Source organism: Haliotis rubra, unplaced genomic scaffold, assembly GCF_003918875.1.
Source record: "Haliotis rubra isolate DU_JTF1 unplaced genomic scaffold, ASM391887v1 Scf129, whole genome shotgun sequence".
NCBI classification, from domain to species: domain Eukaryota; kingdom Metazoa; phylum Mollusca; class Gastropoda; order Lepetellida; family Haliotidae; genus Haliotis; species Haliotis rubra.
The window spans coordinates 1,734,297-1,754,753 of NW_025765214.1; the positions used below are offsets into that span (position 1 = coordinate 1,734,297).

Here is a 20,457-nt window from a genome sequence, read left to right on the forward strand (position 1 = left end):
ATCATGTGTAAGCCCGGGCTTTTTTTAACAATGGTAGCCCCTGTCAGTACTGCTCACACAGAATAGTTTGTATATTCCGACATTGGCGTGTGGTTTTACCAGTAGTCTATTCGTGAGTCAACTCTTCCGTGTGTTATCGTTTGTACTTATATTGATGAATACAGCCACTCATTCACTCACAAGTAAAGCACCGTGAACTCGGTGACCCAATTGTCTTTGGTGACGCAAATTCACTGTGCAGAGTTGCCTCCCTTGGTCACACCAGAAACCTACGATCATGTGTTTGAATCCCACTCATGTTCCCAGGCTGTCAGCACTATAATTAATATGGTCAACGTCTAAGGCCTGCATGACTTCGGGTTTTCCTCCCGAATTAAACTGACACTCGTGATACAGCTGGGATACTGTCCAAAGCGACGCTAAACCAGCCTCATTCACACTTCCTCCCATTCATTTACAAATGAACACATAACAAAGTTGCAAATTTTATTAAGAAAACTAGCACTAAATAAACAAATTACACTACAGTCTTCAAACAACGTGCCTTTGAGGCTATATGTGTTAAAACACATTTCCAATTTCAAAATAAAATCAGTAAAAATATGTCCAGTATAGGGGCTCGTGTGAGATTTGCATTGTTTGATTTGCATTGTAATGGCGAGTCACATAAATACCACGATTATACAGGCAGAACCTTGGACAATAAAGCTGAGGAGGACAAGTCAACAAGCCTACTTCTTGGCAAAACAGCACTCAGGCTAACAATCTGCACTTTTGCAACAGCGAAACCTCGGAATAACGGACGTGCGACCGACATTTATCATAAGGCGTGGTGTGTAAGTTCGGGGAGGGTCACGCTATGCTATCACAGCGTCTAGAGGAGGATCAGAAATATAATAGTCAAACACAATTGTGTCGAACCGGAAGGGACAGCGTAAGTACTTCGACTTATACGAAGTTTAACTCGAAATGATGATTTAATTAAGAAAAAAGCACAGGGACCATACTTTCCTTCCCTTCGACCTGTAAAAATTCGACACATCTGTATTGGACTTCATATATTTGGGATGGATCAGGAAAAAATCGACCCTTTACAGCTTATTTCTTCCGGAAGGGCAATGAAGAAATGAAGCACCCGATCCCCGCCACTATCACATTGTACCGTAATAAGTGACTGATCCCTAAGACGATGTCACCTTATATAGTCAAAGTTGAATTCTTACTGACGTCTTGACGCTGAAGCGTAACGTCACTTGTCTCGAACTACGGAACTCTCGATCTTTATATAGGTTGGAATTCGAGTTCAGAGGTAAGGGGGCTAGAGCAAACAGGCATCCCTATCCTATCCCTATCACCAATGAACGAGGTTTTACTGTATTACACCATAATACCACTAAAACGGGTTTATCGAGATAAGGTGCCTTAACTAAGCGCACATATAAAAGTACCTCTGTTGCTCCACAAAGCGATATTGGCTTTAACAAAACACACGCAACAAACATAATAGCCTCAAGATCGTGTTATGGAACGACGCTCTGATACACTGTGGCCTTTCACATTCTTAGACTGAGTGAGTTTGGTTTTACGTCGCTTTTAGCAATATTCCAGCAACATCACGGCGGGGGACACCAGAAATGGGCTTCACACATTGTGCCCATGTGGGGATTTGAACCCGGGTCTTCGGCGTGACGAGCCAACGCTTTAACCATTAGGCTACCCCACCGCCCTCACATTCTTAGATATTAGCTTTAGCCTTGGAAGTATTAAAATTCGGAAACAGTGATGTAAACACACATTTATCTGAAGTATAACTGATTTTCGGTCAATCTAAAGAAAACCCTTCTCAGTTTTGTTTAAAACTGCATTGTGAAAAGAGTAACATACACAATATATATCCCCCGAACCCGGGTCTTTAGTGTAACAAGCAAACCCCTGACCTTATCGTTTTTTGGTTGTTTATCGTGTTCATGCTAAATGTATTGAACGTTGCATTGCTGAATTTTAAAAAAGGAGGAATTTATTTGTGAAGGATACAACCTATGTTTCTTATTGTCTTGCGTGTGAAAAAAGTTGAATTAATTAAGCAATATGGACTTTCTAGTTTAAGCATGACGTCACAGGCGTTGTTTTGATAATCGCAAGCAGAAACGTGGATGGTTTAGAGCCATTGGTACGATTAAATCACGTTGCTAAGCAATAGGAATGAACAAGAAGCACGTTTCATGGAGGCATACAAAACACAAACGCATGCATGGCAACGGCAGTATAGAAGGTCAAGGTCACTGTTTCGCGTTACAAACACCCACATTCTTCCACACCAAGGTCGGGAACGTCGACCTGTCGAATGTCGCCGCGTTCGTTGGCGTAGAGGAGTGACATTGTACTGAGTCGAACCGCGCCACAGCAGGGTGTAATGGCGTTCCGTATGGTGTCGTTGGCGACGTCACTCCATCGAACACTTTGCAGCAATCCTGTGTGGTTAAAGTGCCCCGTTGTCATCACTGAAACAAGAGAAGAGAACTACATGTAGCAGAGATAAGATGGATGCATCATTCAGTCAGCAACGAGAGTTTATATGGTTCAGTCAGCAATCATAGTGCTTTTATGATTCAGCCAGCAATAGGAGGGCTATATAGTAAAGCCAGCATAATAGAGATATATGGTACTTTCAGCATATATGGGGGTGGGGGTGGGTGGGTGGTTGGCTTGGCTTAAATAGTCATATACCAGTGCTTCTAAGTACAGTCAGCACAAGGAGTGTTTTATGGTACAGTCAGCAATAAAATGCTATGTAATGCAGTCAACAACTGGAGGTTAGATGGTATTGTCAGCAATAGGAGTGATTCGTGGTACAGTTAAATTCGCAATAACAGTGAAAGATGGTACAGTTAGGAATAAGAGTGTAAGATGGTACGGTTAGCAATAAGAGTGTTAGATGGTACAGTTAGCAATAAGAGTGTATTAAGATGGTACAGTTAGCAATAAGAGTGTATTAAGATGGTACAGTTAGCAATAAGAGTGTATTAAGATGGTACAGTTAGCAATAAGAGTGTATTAAGATGGTACAGTTAGCAATAAGACAGTAAGACAGTAAGATGGTACAGTTAGCAATAAGAGTGTATTAAGATGGTACAGTTAGCAATAAGATAAGAGTGTATTAAGATGGTACAGTTAGCAATAAGAGTGTATTAAGATGGTACAGTTAGCAATAAGACAGTAAGATGGTACAGTCAGCAATAAGAGCGGAAGATGGTACAGTCAGCAATAAGAGCATACATGGTACAGTCATAAATACGAAGGCTACATGGCACAGACAACAGCACAAGGGTCATATGACTCAGTCAGCAGTCAGGGGACTGTATGATTAGGTCAGCAATGAGAGTGTGAGTGAGTGAGTTTGGTTTAACGCCGCACTCAACAATATTCCAGCTATATGGCGGCGGCCTGTAAATAATCGAGTCTGGACTAGACAATCCAGTGATCAACAGCATGAGCATCGATCTACGCAATTAGGATACGACGACATGTGTCAACCAAGTCAGTGAGTCTGATCACCCGACCCCGTTAGTCGCCTCTTACGACAAGCATGGGTTACTGAAGATCAATTCTAACCCAGATATTCACGGGTTGTTAGCAATGTGAGGAGTTTTTGTGCTTGTCACTCACACGAGGGACATGTAGTGCAGTCATTATAAAAAGGCTATAGGGTTAAGAGGGGTTTGCATGGCAACTGCCAAAGCACATATTTACTAAGCAGATAGGCAAGGGTAGACCCTATACTTACAATCACACGAGCCCGTGCAGTAATTAGCCCAAACACCCGCTGGACGAAGGATATGGATCAGATCGATTTCACTGAATTTGATCCAAAAGTTGTGTTTGCAGCACCGAGTATTGTCACCAACACACTCAACACTCCTCCGTGGTCGACGTTTCGACGTTGGCTTTATGTGAACGATGAGGACGGGCTTGTAGCCTTCTTTGGCGCTGTACAGTTGCTTGTGGGATTCCCGCGCGCATGTTTTGCACCTGACCGCGATACCGTCATTCATGTTGCTATTTTCAGCCCATTTTTGAACAGTTTTGTCCAATCGAAAAGTCAACCATCCTTCGGTAATGTCCGTGTCCATTCGAGTCACGATGTTCCGAGGCATGTGTTTTCGGAATTTTGGTCGTTCCAGTTCTGACAATATGAATGATTGCTGACCATCATTCGGATCATGGAGTTTGTAGATCAACAGTTCTGCAGATGTCACCTGACCATCGATCTTATTCCGGAGATTGAACTTGAAGCATCCAGTCGACTTCCGGTATCTGCATTTTCTTGTAACTGTTAAAGAAAGGAAGTCTTTTCAGAATGTGCATATTATTCGCGTACTGTATCATAGTTTACACCGAAAGTATACACTACTATGTTTACGAAATATTTAGCACTTTAAATGTAATGTATACACTATTTTCAGTCAAACATTCTAAACTAAATAGGCAGATGGGATAGCCTTAAAGCGTTCGCTCGTCACACCGAAGAACCGGTTCGATTCCAAAATGGGTACAACATGTGAATCCCATTTCTAGTTTCGCCCCGTGATATTGATCTGCTTAATGTGACTAAATGCGTCGTTTAACGTTCCTCACTAAACCCACTCACTTAATTTATTAAGGGACCGTTCAGAAGTTATGTCTGATCTGAGGGTGGGGTTGGGGTGGGTGATGGTGATTTTAATGGAGAGGCATGTACAATGTGAATGACCCACCCTAAAATGTATGTACAAAGTGCCTCTCCCCCCACCCTTGTACGTCATGTACAAAATCACCCCGCCCCCTAATTTTTAAGCTCAAATCATTAATATGTTTATGTACAAATTGTCTGACCCAACACCACACACACACACACCAGCACATGTGTGCAAAATACAGAATGGCAGACACCACTACCTCCCCAGAAGAAAATATGTGACCCCACTGAAAATCATCATCAGTGATTCATCACCCCACCAAAACCCCCATCCCCACTAGCCATAATTTGTGAACGGTCTCAAACCCCAACCAGGACGACCCCAAACCTATAAAACAAGCAAAACGAAAACATGCTAAAAAACGAAGGCAAAAAGTAAAACAAAATAAAAATGGAAACAAACAATGAAACGCAGAGTTAGATTGTTATAGAGAAAAATTCATTTGCGAAAAAATTACAAAAAAAGTGTAGAAAAGCTCCCATGCTAAAACAGTTTACATTTCCCTCAGTGCTTATTTCAGTTACTGTGATTTTTGTCAGCACATGTCAGTGTATGTCATCACAGGGTGACGTGACACGCGTGCAGCACGTGCGTCCTCACGTGAACATGCAGACGACAGGTGTGACTGGAGCAGACGCCGCCAACCCATAAAAACGTTCAGTTTCACATCTGTGATGTTTCCAGTGCCAATTTGAAAGGTATGCGAATGTTGTGGATAATTTCTATTTTGTTATTTACTCATTAAACATTGTCGTCCTATGACAATAACAATTGATATATACTTATATATGCCAAGTCTCTACATTACATGCTCATGTCGAATAATTATTTGTAACTGATAACTTAGATACCGACCCTTGACTTAGTCTCTAAATAAATATAATTGTGTTAGCAACAAATAACCCCATTTAAAAAGAAAAGAAGTCCCAGTGAGATGGGAGAACTTGAGGAAATCTGGACTTACTTCATTTAGGGCTTTATCATTGCAGGGAGGGCTAGGCAATATGAAAATAATGTAGTTCGGGGACTGTGATAGACTTACGCTTAGTCTCTGAATATATATAATTTTGATAGTAACAAACACAGGTCTTCAGCAAATCATGCTTGTCGTAAGAGTCAACTGACAGGATCGGACAGTCAGAGTTGCTGACATGGTTGAGCCTTTGCTTAGATTAGCGCTTATTGTGTCAATCGCTGTATTGGCTGGCTCAGACTCGAATATGTACAGACCGCCGTCATATAGCTGGACCATTGCCGCGGCGATAAATAACATACCAACGAAAGAAAGTGAGATACCATGCCGCACATTTGACATGACAAAGAATCAGGGTATGAAACTCCCAAACATTTCAGCCAGATTACAGGGCTGGTAAGATGTAAAACTTACCAGCCCTGGCCAAAACCTACCTGCCCACAAAAAATACCGATATACATCGATATCTAAATTTTAACCCGACTGTTGGGCAGGTGAATTTGGCAATCTGGCACTGGCAGTCCCTGTTGAAAGAAAATAACCCGCCCATGGCGGTCGCGCAGGCAGGTATTTCGAACACTGCACAGAATACTAAAAGTCATTATCCAGCCTCATGTAAGAATGTCGAGTTTTGATTGGTTCACGTGACTCTGATAAAATACCATGTACACCCGTCACGATCCGCGAGCAGGGAGTACAAAAGTCATATTATCCCGCCACGCCTCGGTGACCACGCTAAGTGAGAAAAGCGTGCATCGCCAAGTCTTTAGTAACGTGCGCTGCATTGAGGTCAATCGATCAGCTGTTGTCAACATCTGTGAACCGTGACAGCTCACATAAATAAAAACAAGTCGATTCGATGCGTATTGCATTCTTTTGATTAAGTAAAAACATTCGGCTAGATAAATGCCTGATAAAACCCCGTATTTCCCGAGACACGATGTGATAACTTATATTGCATCACCCCTTAATACTGAACGCCAGGCATTGTTACAGCAACCTTTTAAAACGTCTTTGGGTATGATATGGGTTTCAGTTTTATCTTTCTCCCTGGTTTATAATTAATTGGCTGGTATAAAACGTCAGGATCTGTTGACAACATTTCAAGTGAAATGTGTCAAACCTTCAGATGAATTCTAACACTTCTAAGATTAATATATATCTGTGTTTAACAATTGCCCTCACATATAACGGTATTATCTGCGTGTGCACCGTTGAGCGTCGAGTGACCTTGTGTCATGAAGCCAGACGTAATAAATACCAGAGTGTCTGAAACCGCTCGCATATAACTAAGCCCAGATGTAAAGTCAACTATTAGCGACGGATAGAGATGATTATCATAAATAAAACACCTATTCCCGAGTCCTTGAGAGGGCATATAAAACACGACGATGTGTTTTGTATCAGATATCTTGTAACTTAACTGCCAACCTCTCATAATTTCACATTTAGAGGCTTTCGCGGTTGCATGAGGCGATTACTTTTCAGACTGAGGGCATACGTCTGTTGTTAACGATATTTGCACTATGGAATGAGACATGAAATACATGGCACCTGCGCGGCTTAAACAGATGGTGTCACAGCATGCGCGAGACGCATGCGTATGTCGAATGTCGAAACAGCTGTCAGCACCAATCTGTTTAGATAAAATAGACAGGGAAATTATATATTGTGAGTAAAACGCGGAGTATTTTTCAATATTGGTTTTGCAATACTTGACAGCAGTCAGAAGTTACGACTAACATTGGGTTCATGACAATAACCATTGACAACATTTAGACATGTGGGCCCTATAACGATTGGCAACAGTTACACACTAGTGGGTCTTATGGCGATTGACAACAGGTAGACACGTGGGTCGTATGACAATTGGCAACAGGTAGACACGTGGGCCCTATAACGATTGACAACAGTTACAATCGTGGATCCTATGACAATTGACAACAGGTAGACACGTGGGTCCTATAACCATTGACAAGAAGACACGTGGGTGATATAATCATTGACAACAGTTACACACGTGGGTCCTATGACAATTGACACGTGGGTCCTATAACGATTGACAACAGGTAGACACGTGGGTCCTATGACGATCGACAACAGGTAGACACGTGGGTCCTATGACGATTGACAACAGGTAGACACGTGGGTCCTATGACGACTGACAACAGGTAGACACGTGGGTCCTATGACGATTGACAATAGGTAGACACGTGGGTCCTATGACGATTGACAACAGGTAGACACGTGGGTCCTATAACGATTGACAACAGGTAGACACGTGGGTCCTATGACGATTGACAACAGGTAGACACGTGGGTCCTATAACGATTGACAACAGGTAGACACGTGGGTCCTATGACAACAGATTGACAACAGTTACACACGTGGGTCCTATGACAATAGACACGTGGGTCCTATGACGATTGACAACAGGTAGACACGTGGGTCCTATGACGATTGACAACAGGTAGACACGTGGGTCCTATGACGATTGACAACAGGTAGACACGTGGGTCCTATGACGATTGACAACAGATAGACACGTGGGTCCTATGACAATTGGCAACAGATAGACACGTGGGTCCTATAACCATTGACAAGAAGACACGTGGGTCATATAACCATTGACAACAGTTACACGCGTGGGTCCTATGACAATTGAGAACAAGTAGACACGTGGGTCCTGTGACAACTGCCAACAAGTAGACACGTAGGTCCTATGACAATTGACAACAAGTAGACACGTAGGTCCTATGACAATTGACAACAAGTAGACACGTGGGGCCTATGACGATTGACAATAGGTAGACACGTAGGTCCTATGACGATTGACAATAGGTAGACACGTAGGTCCTATGACGATTGACAACAGGTAGACATGTGGGCTCTATAACGATTGACAACAGGTAGACACGTGGGTCCTATGACGATTGACAATAGGTAGACACGTGGGTCCTATGACGATTGACAACAGGTAGACACGTGGGTCCTATGACGACTGACAACAGGTAGACACGTGGGCTCTATAACGATTGACAACAGGTAGACACACGTGGGTCTATATGACAGTTATTGACAACAGTAGACACGTGGGTCCTATAACCATTGACAAGAAGACACGTGGGTGATATAATCATTGACAACAGTTACACACGTGGGTCCTATGACAATTGACAACAACAAGACGTGGGTCCTATGACGATTGACAACAGGTAGACACGTGGGTCCTATGACGATTGACAACAGGTAGACACGTGGGTCCTATGACGATTGACAATGACGAGGTAGACACGTGGGTCCTATGACGATTGACAACAGATAGACACGTGGGTCCTATGACAATTGACAACAGATAGACACGTGGGTCCTATGACGTGACACGTGGGTCCTATAACCATTGACAAGAAGACACGTGGGTCATATAACCACTGACAACAGTTACACGCGTGGGTCCTATGACAATTGAGAACAAGTAGACACGTGGGTCCTGTGACAACTGCTAACAAGTAGACACGTAGGTCCTATGACAATTGACAACAAGTAGACACGTGGGGCCTATGACGATTGACAACAGGTAGACACGTGGGGCCTATGACGATTGACAATAGGTAGACACGTGGGTCCTATGACGATTGACAATAGGTAGACACGTAGGTCCTATGACGATTGACAACAGGTAGACATGTGGGCTCTATAACGATTGACAACAGGTAGACACGTGGGTCCTATGACGATTGACAACAGGTAGACACGTGGGCTCTATAACGATTGACAACAGATAGACACGTGGGTCCTATGACGATTGACAACAGATAGACACGTGGGTCCTATAACGATTGACAACAAGTAGACACGTGGGTCCTATAACAATTGACAACAGTAGACACGTGGGTCCTATGACAATTGACAACAAGTAGACACGTGGGTCCTATGACGATTGACAACAGGTAGACACGTGGGTCCTATGACGATTGACAACAGGTAGACACGTGGGTCCTATGACGATTGACAATAGGTAGACACGTAGGTCCTATGACGATTGACAACAGGTAGACATGTGGGCTCTATAACGATTGACAACAGGTGGACACGTGGGTCCTATGACGATTGATAACAGGTAGACACGTGGGCTCTATAACGATTGACAACAGGTAGACACGTGGGTCCTATGACGACTGACAACAGGTAGAGATGTGGGCTCCATAACGATTGACAACAGGTAGACACGTTGGACCTATGACGACTGACAGCTGCTAGACACCTGAGCTCTACACCGATTGACAAGAGGAAGGTTTTATAACGCGGGCCTTAAACAACTCAGACATAATGGCCCTATCATTTTTTTCACTCCTATGAGATAAGCCCAATAGGTGACATCGCGTAGACACGTGGGCTCTATAATGTTGGACAAGTCAGTTCATGGACGTGGTGACACTGTTAAGTTTGTCTAAATGTTGGACGGCCTTTATGTCGTGAATCTCTTCAAGGTCAATCTTTCACACGGCAGTGAATCAGTTAAGGAGTTTCTTTGAACTGATGTAAGGCATGAAAATGTCGTGGGATACATAAATCCACTTTAGGATGTAAACTACAATAGGCCGACTCACTTTACTGATACGATTACCTGTTGTAGTAAACTTGCCCAAAGTTCCATTTCATCCTTGAGTTGTCACAATGGTGTGCATATAAATATCAATGCACACCATTCACTGTGTACGCGTGGTTAGAGGGCGTCCCTTATTGACATCAGCCAATTGACTAGTGGTTCGTAAACTTACAAAAGGCTAATTGACTGGATTGAGAAGGCTATATACCCTACTGGGTGTGTGAGGGTGAATGAGTACCATTTCTACACCACTCACTCTAAGCAATATTTTAGCAATATCTCTGTCGGCATGGGGACGACGTCACTCATTCCGCCGATACAAGCGGACAATCGAACACGTGTATTAGGCGTGACATGCGAACGCGTCAACCACTAAGCTACCCCGTCAACTATAGCAGTATGAACAGTCGACTGGCGAAGTCCAAAGAGAGCTCAATACATACTTCAAAACATGTTTAGCTATACCATTCAAAACAAAGTAGGGGATGTACCATTTTGCGAGCATACCACTAGCCAATGCCAATGGATATGAGAAAAGTAATATATATATTCTTACAGATGAAACATTTTCCAAAGGAATGTAAAAAAATGTCACATTTTCCCTTAATTTCTCTTTGTCGTCTGTTTCCCCCTTGGCTTCATCATTTGTATTTTATCAATCTTGTAAATCCAATATCCCAGACTTTTTGGGGATGGTATATATGACGTCAAAGAACATCTATATATGCTACTCAAAAGAAGTTAAAAGATGTATGAATCTTAATATATATCCGATGTTCTTTCACTTCTTTGAGTAACATACTTACGTTATTGTTCCGCGACCTTCCTTACTTAATCCGGACGATATAACCGGGAAGTTGAAAGTCCTGATTACAGGTTTAGCTGAATCATCACTACATTTCGGAGGTGACTTTCACGTTAAATTATGTAATAAACTTATTTGTGTAATCTTTATCGTGTAAAGGGACCTATTGTCTTGTATGAATATCGGTACACTTCCTACATTATCAAAATGTTTACGAATTATATTATCTGGTTGTACAACTAAATTCTATTGGTTTTCAGTGAGGACGACCCTTTTTATTGATTTTAGCTTTTCGAATGAATGAAGAACTGCCATGCTAATCCGACGAGTCTTGACATTTCTTGATAATATTTGCAGTGTTTTATTTCGTAAAGTTTAATATGTTGATCATTAACAAACATACTTTGAAAAGAAAACGGCTTGCTCGATTTGAAATGATATTGCATCAGCATATAGGTCATGGTGAGTGAACATTTGACCACATGCCGAGCACGTGCACAGCTCGTGGTGCTAGGGGTCAGCATACAGTCACACGGCTTCTTCACAAAGGAAGAAAAGTGGTCTTTTCACTCAATTTGCGGAGGAAGGTCGTTTGGACTGACCATTCAAACAAGAACACAAGAACGTCGTTTGCCGCATAGTGGAAACCTAATTTACGATTACTAAATAAACGTAAAAGAAGATACGTCAATTATATTTCAATTGTTCAGTGAAAACTAAGAAAACTCAAGGCATAATCAAAGGACAAGGCTTTCATTTTGATCTGATTAATGACGTCGTTCTTGATCGTCATCCCACTTAATATGACATGATCGGGACGTCGTTTCACTTAAATAGACATGCATATCACTAACTTAGTAAACTAGGATGTCGTGGATAACCGGGTGGTTTGGCACGGTTTTATTCTAAACATGGGTACAATGCTGGGTAACCTTAACCCTGGCAACATTTGAAGCAGGGGTAAGGTGCGGAAATACCAACGTATAATGTCCATTGTTTGTATCGTGTGTTGCTTTAATTACCGATAATCATTCACTTTGGAACAAGTCAAAAAGGTTCAAGTGTCATGCAGTCCAAATTCACGTAAAGCGTCTATTGTATTTGATAGGTAGGATATAAAACACCTAGATCGTGGCTGTAGCTGGGTCCAAACATGTAGCTAACAGAACATATTTGATGCTCACAAAATGTAAGAAAGCCGTATGGAAATTAACAATATATAACGTGTTTTGACCACAGGCAAGCCAACTGTTAAAATCTTTATTAGGTCATCTTATATTTGAAATTGTATATTTTGTGACCAACTGAATTTAATTACTTTCTTTACTTAACCCACTCAAACACACATACATACATCCCATCCCCCGCGCGCACGCACATAAGCACTTTACAATATCTACTGACAACATCAGGCTGTACTGTTATGGATACGTGCATAATTTTCATTTCATTTTCTGGGGATGCTAACGAAAAAATGAATACAATATGTTTTTAAATGAATAACTTTGTGTTCGACAATATCACATATGATATGACGAGTCTGACATGGTATTTCCGTATTTAAAGCTTAGCTGCAATGCAATCCTAAAAGAAACATGAAAGAAAACTGAATCTATTCAACTGAGTACAAGTCAACAGAAACATGTAACTTACTGTCCGCTGCGAACAGGATGATGTCGGTTGTCTTGGCGTATCCGTCATCGTCATCGACAGACTCGTCGTCCATGATTCCGTGACGGAGAATCTCCTGACTCAGAACTGGAATTCGTACAGGACGACTGAGATCAAGACGTAGTTTCTCTATAACCTGCTTCTTGAAAGACTCACGTCTCATCTTTTCAAGGTTTTCTTTTTTCAGTTTCTTTTCACACTCCAAGCATGTTTTCTTGGCGGGTTTTTCACTATCCACTTTTCTGTCTTTGCTCTTTGAATGTTGGGATTTTCTTCCAGCCATATACAGGCGTTTCTCTTCTGTCTTTTGTTTCCGTTTTCGCCTTCGTTCTTCACGTTCCCTTTCTCTGGTAAGCTTCTTAATCATTTTCCGTTTTGATTTCGAGTTGGTATTTGACAAATCTGAACCGATATCGTCCTTCCAGTCAATGCCTTTACTCAGTGGTCTGTTGGTTTTACGATAAATCTCTGCCGCTTCATCAGTCGATGGCGTGGAAGTTAGTGGCGTTGCTGACGTTGACTTTTCTAGGGGAGCTTCTGAAGTTCTTGAAATGGTCTGTTCAGGAACTTTCAGAATCTGCTGTGCGAACGCTGATGCGTTGACGTAAAACGGTGTCTGTCCATCATCTTCAGTTCCTGCAGCGATGCCAATAGCTGCTACAACAACGAAACACACACACAACATTTTCACCACTTGTCAACACACTATACCTGACAATCTGGCCGGCGGTACCGGTAAACCTGTATCATTTCCACTCCGTGCTTCACTGCAGTTGAATCGGATTAGGTCCTGGCTTTCAGAGCGTAAAAAGTAGGGCCTTTGGGTTCAAACTCCAAGTTTGCTACGCATCTGACCAATGGGAATGATCAGAGCACAATGTACGTCGGCAGCACTTGTGACTCACACATTTGTCCCCAGTGAAGGCAGCGCGCTGAATGGAGTAGACACAGTGTGGGTGTGACCCAGGCTATTAGCACTCAAAACAAGATTTATAAACGTCAGAGGAAGCATTATTATTGACAAGAGTCAGTCATTAGAAATGTTTTTAACGGAAAAGTACAAAAAGACTTTGCAGACGGACGGCGTATTCCACGAAGCATGTGTTGCATGATTGGACACGCTTCAAATATCACGCCTGATAAGATAAGATTTGGTTTTCAGAATCTGACATAAACAACAACAAAAACGTTGTCAGTGTATGGCCTTCAACTGTTAATTGATAACACCAGTTCAAGAACGAATGTAATCAGTTCACCCCAGTTGTGAAGGCTCTTTAAACGCTTGGCAGATTTAAAAAATTATTACTGGTATCATAGACTAGAAAACCTGTAATAGTTTGTTAGCTGCAGGAAAATCTAGCGTATTTCAAAGTTCTACTGAATATCATCTTCTAAACAATTAGTTTCTCAGTATCTCTCCACAATACCGCAGTGTTAGACATTTAATAGTTCACAGTCAACAGGGCTAACTGTCTTTTTATTTACTTTCAAGTTCATTAATGACTTGTATTACTCATTACTCATTGGACCAATACACAAATGATTTCCAGTTCTATGCCGGATGATTATCTGAAAATTGTAAAGAACCAACTGTATTGCTTTTATACACCGTGGGATGTTCAACCATCCAATCAGATTTCAGATTTCCATCCACGCCCATTTCCATGACGCAATGTTATTTTTGACAGCCATTCAATCTTCAAGGACAAATTCTTTTCAGCTTCTTAAACTAATGATATTTGGCAAACATATTGCTGTTCCATGAAAACCTTTGTTGTGGTGTCTTAATCTTTCACTGGAGCTCCTGCCATTGTCACCCCGATGTTCATACCGGTCGTGCTGAAAGCTGACACCCAAGCGTGAATTGCTGGCTTTCGTTGTTCGCAAAAGTGACATCTTAATAGTATGAGACTTTTTATCAGTGATGCCATTCATGATTTTCTGTCGACCAAAAAGCAAGAAAATCTATGAAAGGACGAGACATATAAATGAGAACACAGATATGCACACTGTGTCAGATAACTATTTAATTTTCAAAATGTCATGACGCTGGGTCACCGTGTGTAGTGTAAAGTACAAGCCCGAACTCATTGGGCATTTACGCGCACCAGGCAGCTCTATAAGTGATGAAATCCAATAGACCGCCAATCATAGCAACGTACAGGCTCTCAAGCTCACGCTGGACGATAACAAACTGGCACCTATACCCACAAGTGAGTGAGTGAGTGAGTAGTATGGTTTTACGCCGCTTTTAGCAATATTCCAGCAATATCACGGTGGGGAACACCATTGCACCCATGTGGGGAATCGAACCAGGGTCTTCGGCGTGACAAACGAACGCTTTAACCACTAGGCTACCCCAACCGCCCCTATACCCACAACATGCATATGTGGGCTTCGGTAATTATTATTGAACACTTTCCTTTTTATTCATGTCGTTCAGTTGTGTGTGCAACCAGTACAGCAATGCGCATGTATCCTTTTTCTTGAACGCCTGGAACGTCAATGATCCACTCATAAGATTTCCAGCATTATTTTGCCTTATAAAATGCCCTATTCATCTGAGGGGATGTTACCCTTTTAATTGTCTACTGAAATAGATTCCGTCGGGATAATGCAAAATAGAGGTGAAACCTATACGAATGTATCGCTGAAAGTCAGTGATGACACCAGGTGTTCTGAACCCGTGAAGATCCGGGTAAGAATTGGTCTTCAGCAACCCATGCTTGTAAGAAGCGACTAACGGGATCGGGTGGTCAGGCTCGCTGACTTGATTGACACATGTCATATCCCAAATGCGTAGATCGATGCTCATACTGTTGATCACTGGATTGTCTGGTCCAGACTCGATTATTTATAGATCGAAGCCATATAGCTGGAATACTCCTGAGTGCGGCGTTAAACAAACAACCAACCAGGTGTTCGGGCAAAGGGTTTACCACCGGTTGTTTGCACTAAGCAAACAGATAGCAAAATGTAAGTGTTTGTTAAAGGCATGAACAATCATGCTCCGCAGATTATCATCAAATTGCTAAAATTACTTTTTTCAACCGATGTCTGCTCGCAGCGCGTAATTGCAAGATTCCTTTTGTGGCTTTAGGCAATATTCACTCCCTCACTCGCTCACTCAGACCAAGGAATGCTCATGTCATTTCTGTATATCAGTTTCATGAGACAACGAACCCGTGAAGATCCGGGTTAGAATTGGTCTTCAGTAACCCATGCTTGTCGTAAGAGGCGACTAACAGGATCGAGTGGTCAGACTCGCTGACTTGGTTGACACATGTCATAGCATCCCAATTGCGTAGATTGATGTTCATGCTGTTAATCACTGGATTGTATGGTCCAGACTCGATTATATTCAGACCGCCGCCATATAGCTGGAACGGTGCTGAGCGCGGCGTAAAACTAAACTCACTCATGAGACAGCGCCAAGACAAGGACAGACGTATCCATGCTTTGAAGATGTAAATGGACATAGGGAATGTTATCAGTGAAGATCCGCTTGTGCCTCGCGTACACCCGTGAAGATCCGGGTTACAATTGATCTTCAGCAACCCACGTTTGTCGTAAGAGGAGACTAACGGGATTGGGTGGTCAGGTTCGCTATGTTGACACGTCATCGTATCCCAGCTGCGCATAAAGATGCTCATGCCGAGTGCGACGTTGACTGACTGACTGACTGAGTTTGGTTTTACGCCGCTTTTAGCCATATTCAAGCAATATCACGGCGGGGGACACCAGAAATGGGCTTCACTCATTGTACCCATGTGGGGATTCGAACCCGGGTCTTCGGCGTGACGAGCCAACGCTTTAACCACTAGACTACCCCACCGCCCCAGCGCGACGTTGAACGACAAAGACAAAGTATAGGGGGTTTTAAGTTACTCTTTCCTTATTGTATAGATTATACTGTTTCAATGAAAACTTCCATTAAACAATATTTTAGACGAATCTTCAAAGAAGGGTAAACTACCCCTTTACACATATCCAGTTTGAATTTCTCTCCAGGAATACACATACGTGAATTTGGATACTACGTATCGTGGGCATCCAGCATGGTAGTGATGTGTGTTAAAAGCAAATAAGTCTGAAAAGACAACATGCTCGAGTCGACTCCTCCACCATTGTAGACCAAAGCCTGACCACGACAGCTCAGTGTGAAAAGCTGGCTGCTACCAAGTTTGCTATGACTGCACAATTACCTGTTCGAGCTGCCGATGTTTAACAGACACTATTCATCGGTACACGTTTTATTGAAACAACATACAAACTTGAAAATAGCTGAACAAAAATATGTAAACAGGTATCACAGTTGTGGCCTGCCACATGAATGGAGGGAATACAGTTTGTGTTAGACATACGTCAATCAAAGTCGTTCATCTAATTAACCCATTTATATTTAAGTACATTCAAATGAATTAACCCTTGAACCAGCATAAGGTTAAATGAGATATTTCAAGACAAAATAATGACTCCTTGGTACCAAATGTTTATCAATCTAGTCAATGAGCAGGGAAATACAAAACATGGGGATAGAAAATAGTGGGCTTGATTTTTATCTTCCTAAAAATAAACTAGTTAATGAGTAATTACTGATAGACAATCACTGGACATGTGTCAAATTTTAACAGTGAATCCATGTTAATAAGAAACGTAGAATACTAGTACTTTATGGATGACAACGTCTTATATAGTGAGGTGTAGATTCTAATATCAGGCGCGTATGTTGCAAGTCCGATATGTTGCAACGCTTTATATTTAGATAGTACTTGAGTTATTTTGGGCAAGAATTATAATTTTTATTTTTTTTGCAAAAATCATGTTTAAGCCCGGGCTTTTTTCATAATGGTAGCTACGCCCCTGAATATTGTAGTCCAGTAAGTGTCATCCATTAAGTATCTTCCCTTTCTTATCCCTCAACTTCTAAAATTCCGATCAAACATAACAGACATATCAGAGACACAAATAATGTATATATAATGAGATATTAAAAAACTTCTTCTCTGGAAACTCAGTAAAGATTAAAGCTTCTTTGCATCTTGTGCAAAGAAGGATTTTTTCCTTTCTCAATGTCACCATGATTTTACCGAAAAAAAGACCATTGGGCCTTGACCAAGTACCAGTTGCCTGGCTTGTAATGTTACTTTTTATGATGCTTCAGGAAAAAGGTAATTATAATGTCATGAGAATTTATATCAGTTTCCTTGACCTAACAGAAAATGTCTAGGATATATGGCATAAATATAATTAACATATCCCTGACAGTCTATCTTCTTTCAGTCTTCTATTAACATTTCACATACAACAAAACAGTCTTGGTTCATAAATACATAACAACCTTGGCCTGTAAATGCGGCCTTGCCACAATAACGAGATTCAGATGCCATAGAAATACAAGATGATATAAGCTGAATAAACATGTGTAGCTGATTAAAGAGTCAGAGTTTTATGAAGATTGTTTCCTGATCATATCAAACTCCTGATTACCCAAGCAGCTTAGAACTGTAAATACTGATACTTATCAGGCTTATTATCATATGGTGCACCATGATATGATGATTAGCTGCTAAAACATTACACAGATAACATCATCGTACAAAAAACATCATTTTGTTGTATCATAAAAAGATATCACAGATTGGGTTAAATGTGGAAGATATTATACAAATACAAAAATATGGACATCCTTGACATAACTTACAGATCAGCTCTTTTTGCAAAAAGATGCATGGTCAGCACAATATATTTTTAACATATATACATGACTAAAAAGGATGGCTCTTTGTAATCTTACAAAGTATATAAAGTCTTTATTCATGAATAAACACATTGACTTAATAGAGACCAACAGTCTACATATAATTTAAAATTTTATTAATAAACTGACTTCCCATGAATGAATAAATAAACAGTACAAAATTAAACGTCTATGTGCTCCACAAAGTATTTCACCCACAGTGACCATATTTTTATGTGAGTTTGTGTTGACTTGTGGTGGACTTGTGTGCCAAAGATTTACATAGGGCTTCACACATAGTACCCATGTGGGGAATTAAACACGGCTACCCCACCGCCCCCAACTCTACAGAGAACCTCACTTACAACAAACTATTGTTGCAATGCAATCCATCATACAGTGATGTTATGAAACTTTATACATTAACAGTCTCAGTGACTTTCGGCCTTCTCACTGTCCATCTTAACCATGCTGATCTTACTAAATGAAAATGTTTCTGTGATAGTGAATTATTTATTTATGGATTTACCGGTATTTATACTAATACTGTACATTAGAATTACTCTCATAATTTAATAACGTTAGCCTGAATGGTTGTCAGGACTGGTCAAAACAACACTTCAAACATAATATATTTTTATAAGCTGATGCATGGATAGGCACATTGTGTCATCAGGTGCATATTGGCGACGCACTGATAACACCGACCAACAAACCCGACTGTCATGACTGGACCTACAACACCAACTGTCATGACATGACCTACAACACCAACTGTCATGACGTGACCTACAACCCTGACTGTCATGACATGACCAGCAACACCGACTGTCATGACGTGACCTACAACCCCGACTGTCATGACGTGACCTACAACCCTGACTGTCATGACGTGACCTACAACCCCCACTGTCATGACGTGACCAGCAACACCAACTGTCATGACCTACAACACCAACTGTCATGACATGACCTACAACCGCGACTGTCATGACGTGACCAGCAACACCAACTGTCATGACCTCCAACACCAACTGTCATGACGTGACCTACAACCCTGACTGTCATGACATGACCAGCAACACCGACTGTCATGACGTGACCTACAACCCCGACTGTCATGATGTGACCTACAACCCCGACTGTCATGACATGACCAGCAACACCGACTGTCATGACGTGACCTACAACCCCGACTGTCATGACGTGACCTCCAACCCTGACTGTCATGACGTGACCTACAACCCTGACTGTCATGACGTGACCTACAACCCGACTGTCTGTCATGACGCGACCCCCTGACTGTCATGACGTGACCTACAACACCAACTGTCATGATGACGTGACCTACAACCCTGACTGTCATGACATGACCTACAACCCCGACTGTCATGACGTGACCTGACTGTCATGACGTGACCTACAACCCCGACTGTCATGACGTGACCTACAACCCTGACTGTCATGACGTGACCTACAACCCCCACTGTCATGACGTGACCAGCAACACCAACTGTCATGACCTACAACACCAACTGTCATGACATGACCTACAACCCCGACTGTCATGACGTGACCTACAACACCGACTGTCATGACGTGACCAGCAACACCAACTGTCATGACCACCAACACCATCTTCCCCTTCCACAAAGACTAAATTCAAATGTCTGACTCTTCAAATATACTTATATACTCCTACATTTCTCTGGGGAGTATGAGCTATATGACTTAGCTTGTATAGCCTGACTGACTATAAAATGCTGCAGAAAAGCTGACTCATGGTGGCTTCGTGGCTTTGTGATTATCACAAATACTGTAAACAGTTGTGAATGCTACTTGTGATGATAGGAGGCCTTGGGTTGGCTAAATAATTTTGATTCATGTTTTATGCTGAATCATGTAAACTATTTTCTGCTGGAT

General features: G+C 41.7%; 1 protein-coding gene across 1 annotated transcript; it reads right to left on the bottom strand.

Moving 5' to 3' along the window:
• Positions 1–473: 473 nt before the first annotated feature.
• On the bottom strand, positions 474–13,737 carry LOC124266933 (growth/differentiation factor 8-like). Its single transcript, XM_046701781.1, has 3 exons — positions 12,777–13,737; positions 3,785–4,330; positions 474–2,501 (listed from the first exon to the last, which is right to left on the bottom strand). The coding sequence occupies exons 1-3, from the start codon at positions 13,477–13,479 to the stop codon at positions 2,293–2,295; spliced, it is 1,458 nt and encodes a 485-aa protein (XP_046557737.1). The 5' UTR covers positions 13,480–13,737; the 3' UTR covers positions 474–2,292.
• Between the last annotated feature and the right edge of the window lie 6,720 nt (positions 13,738–20,457).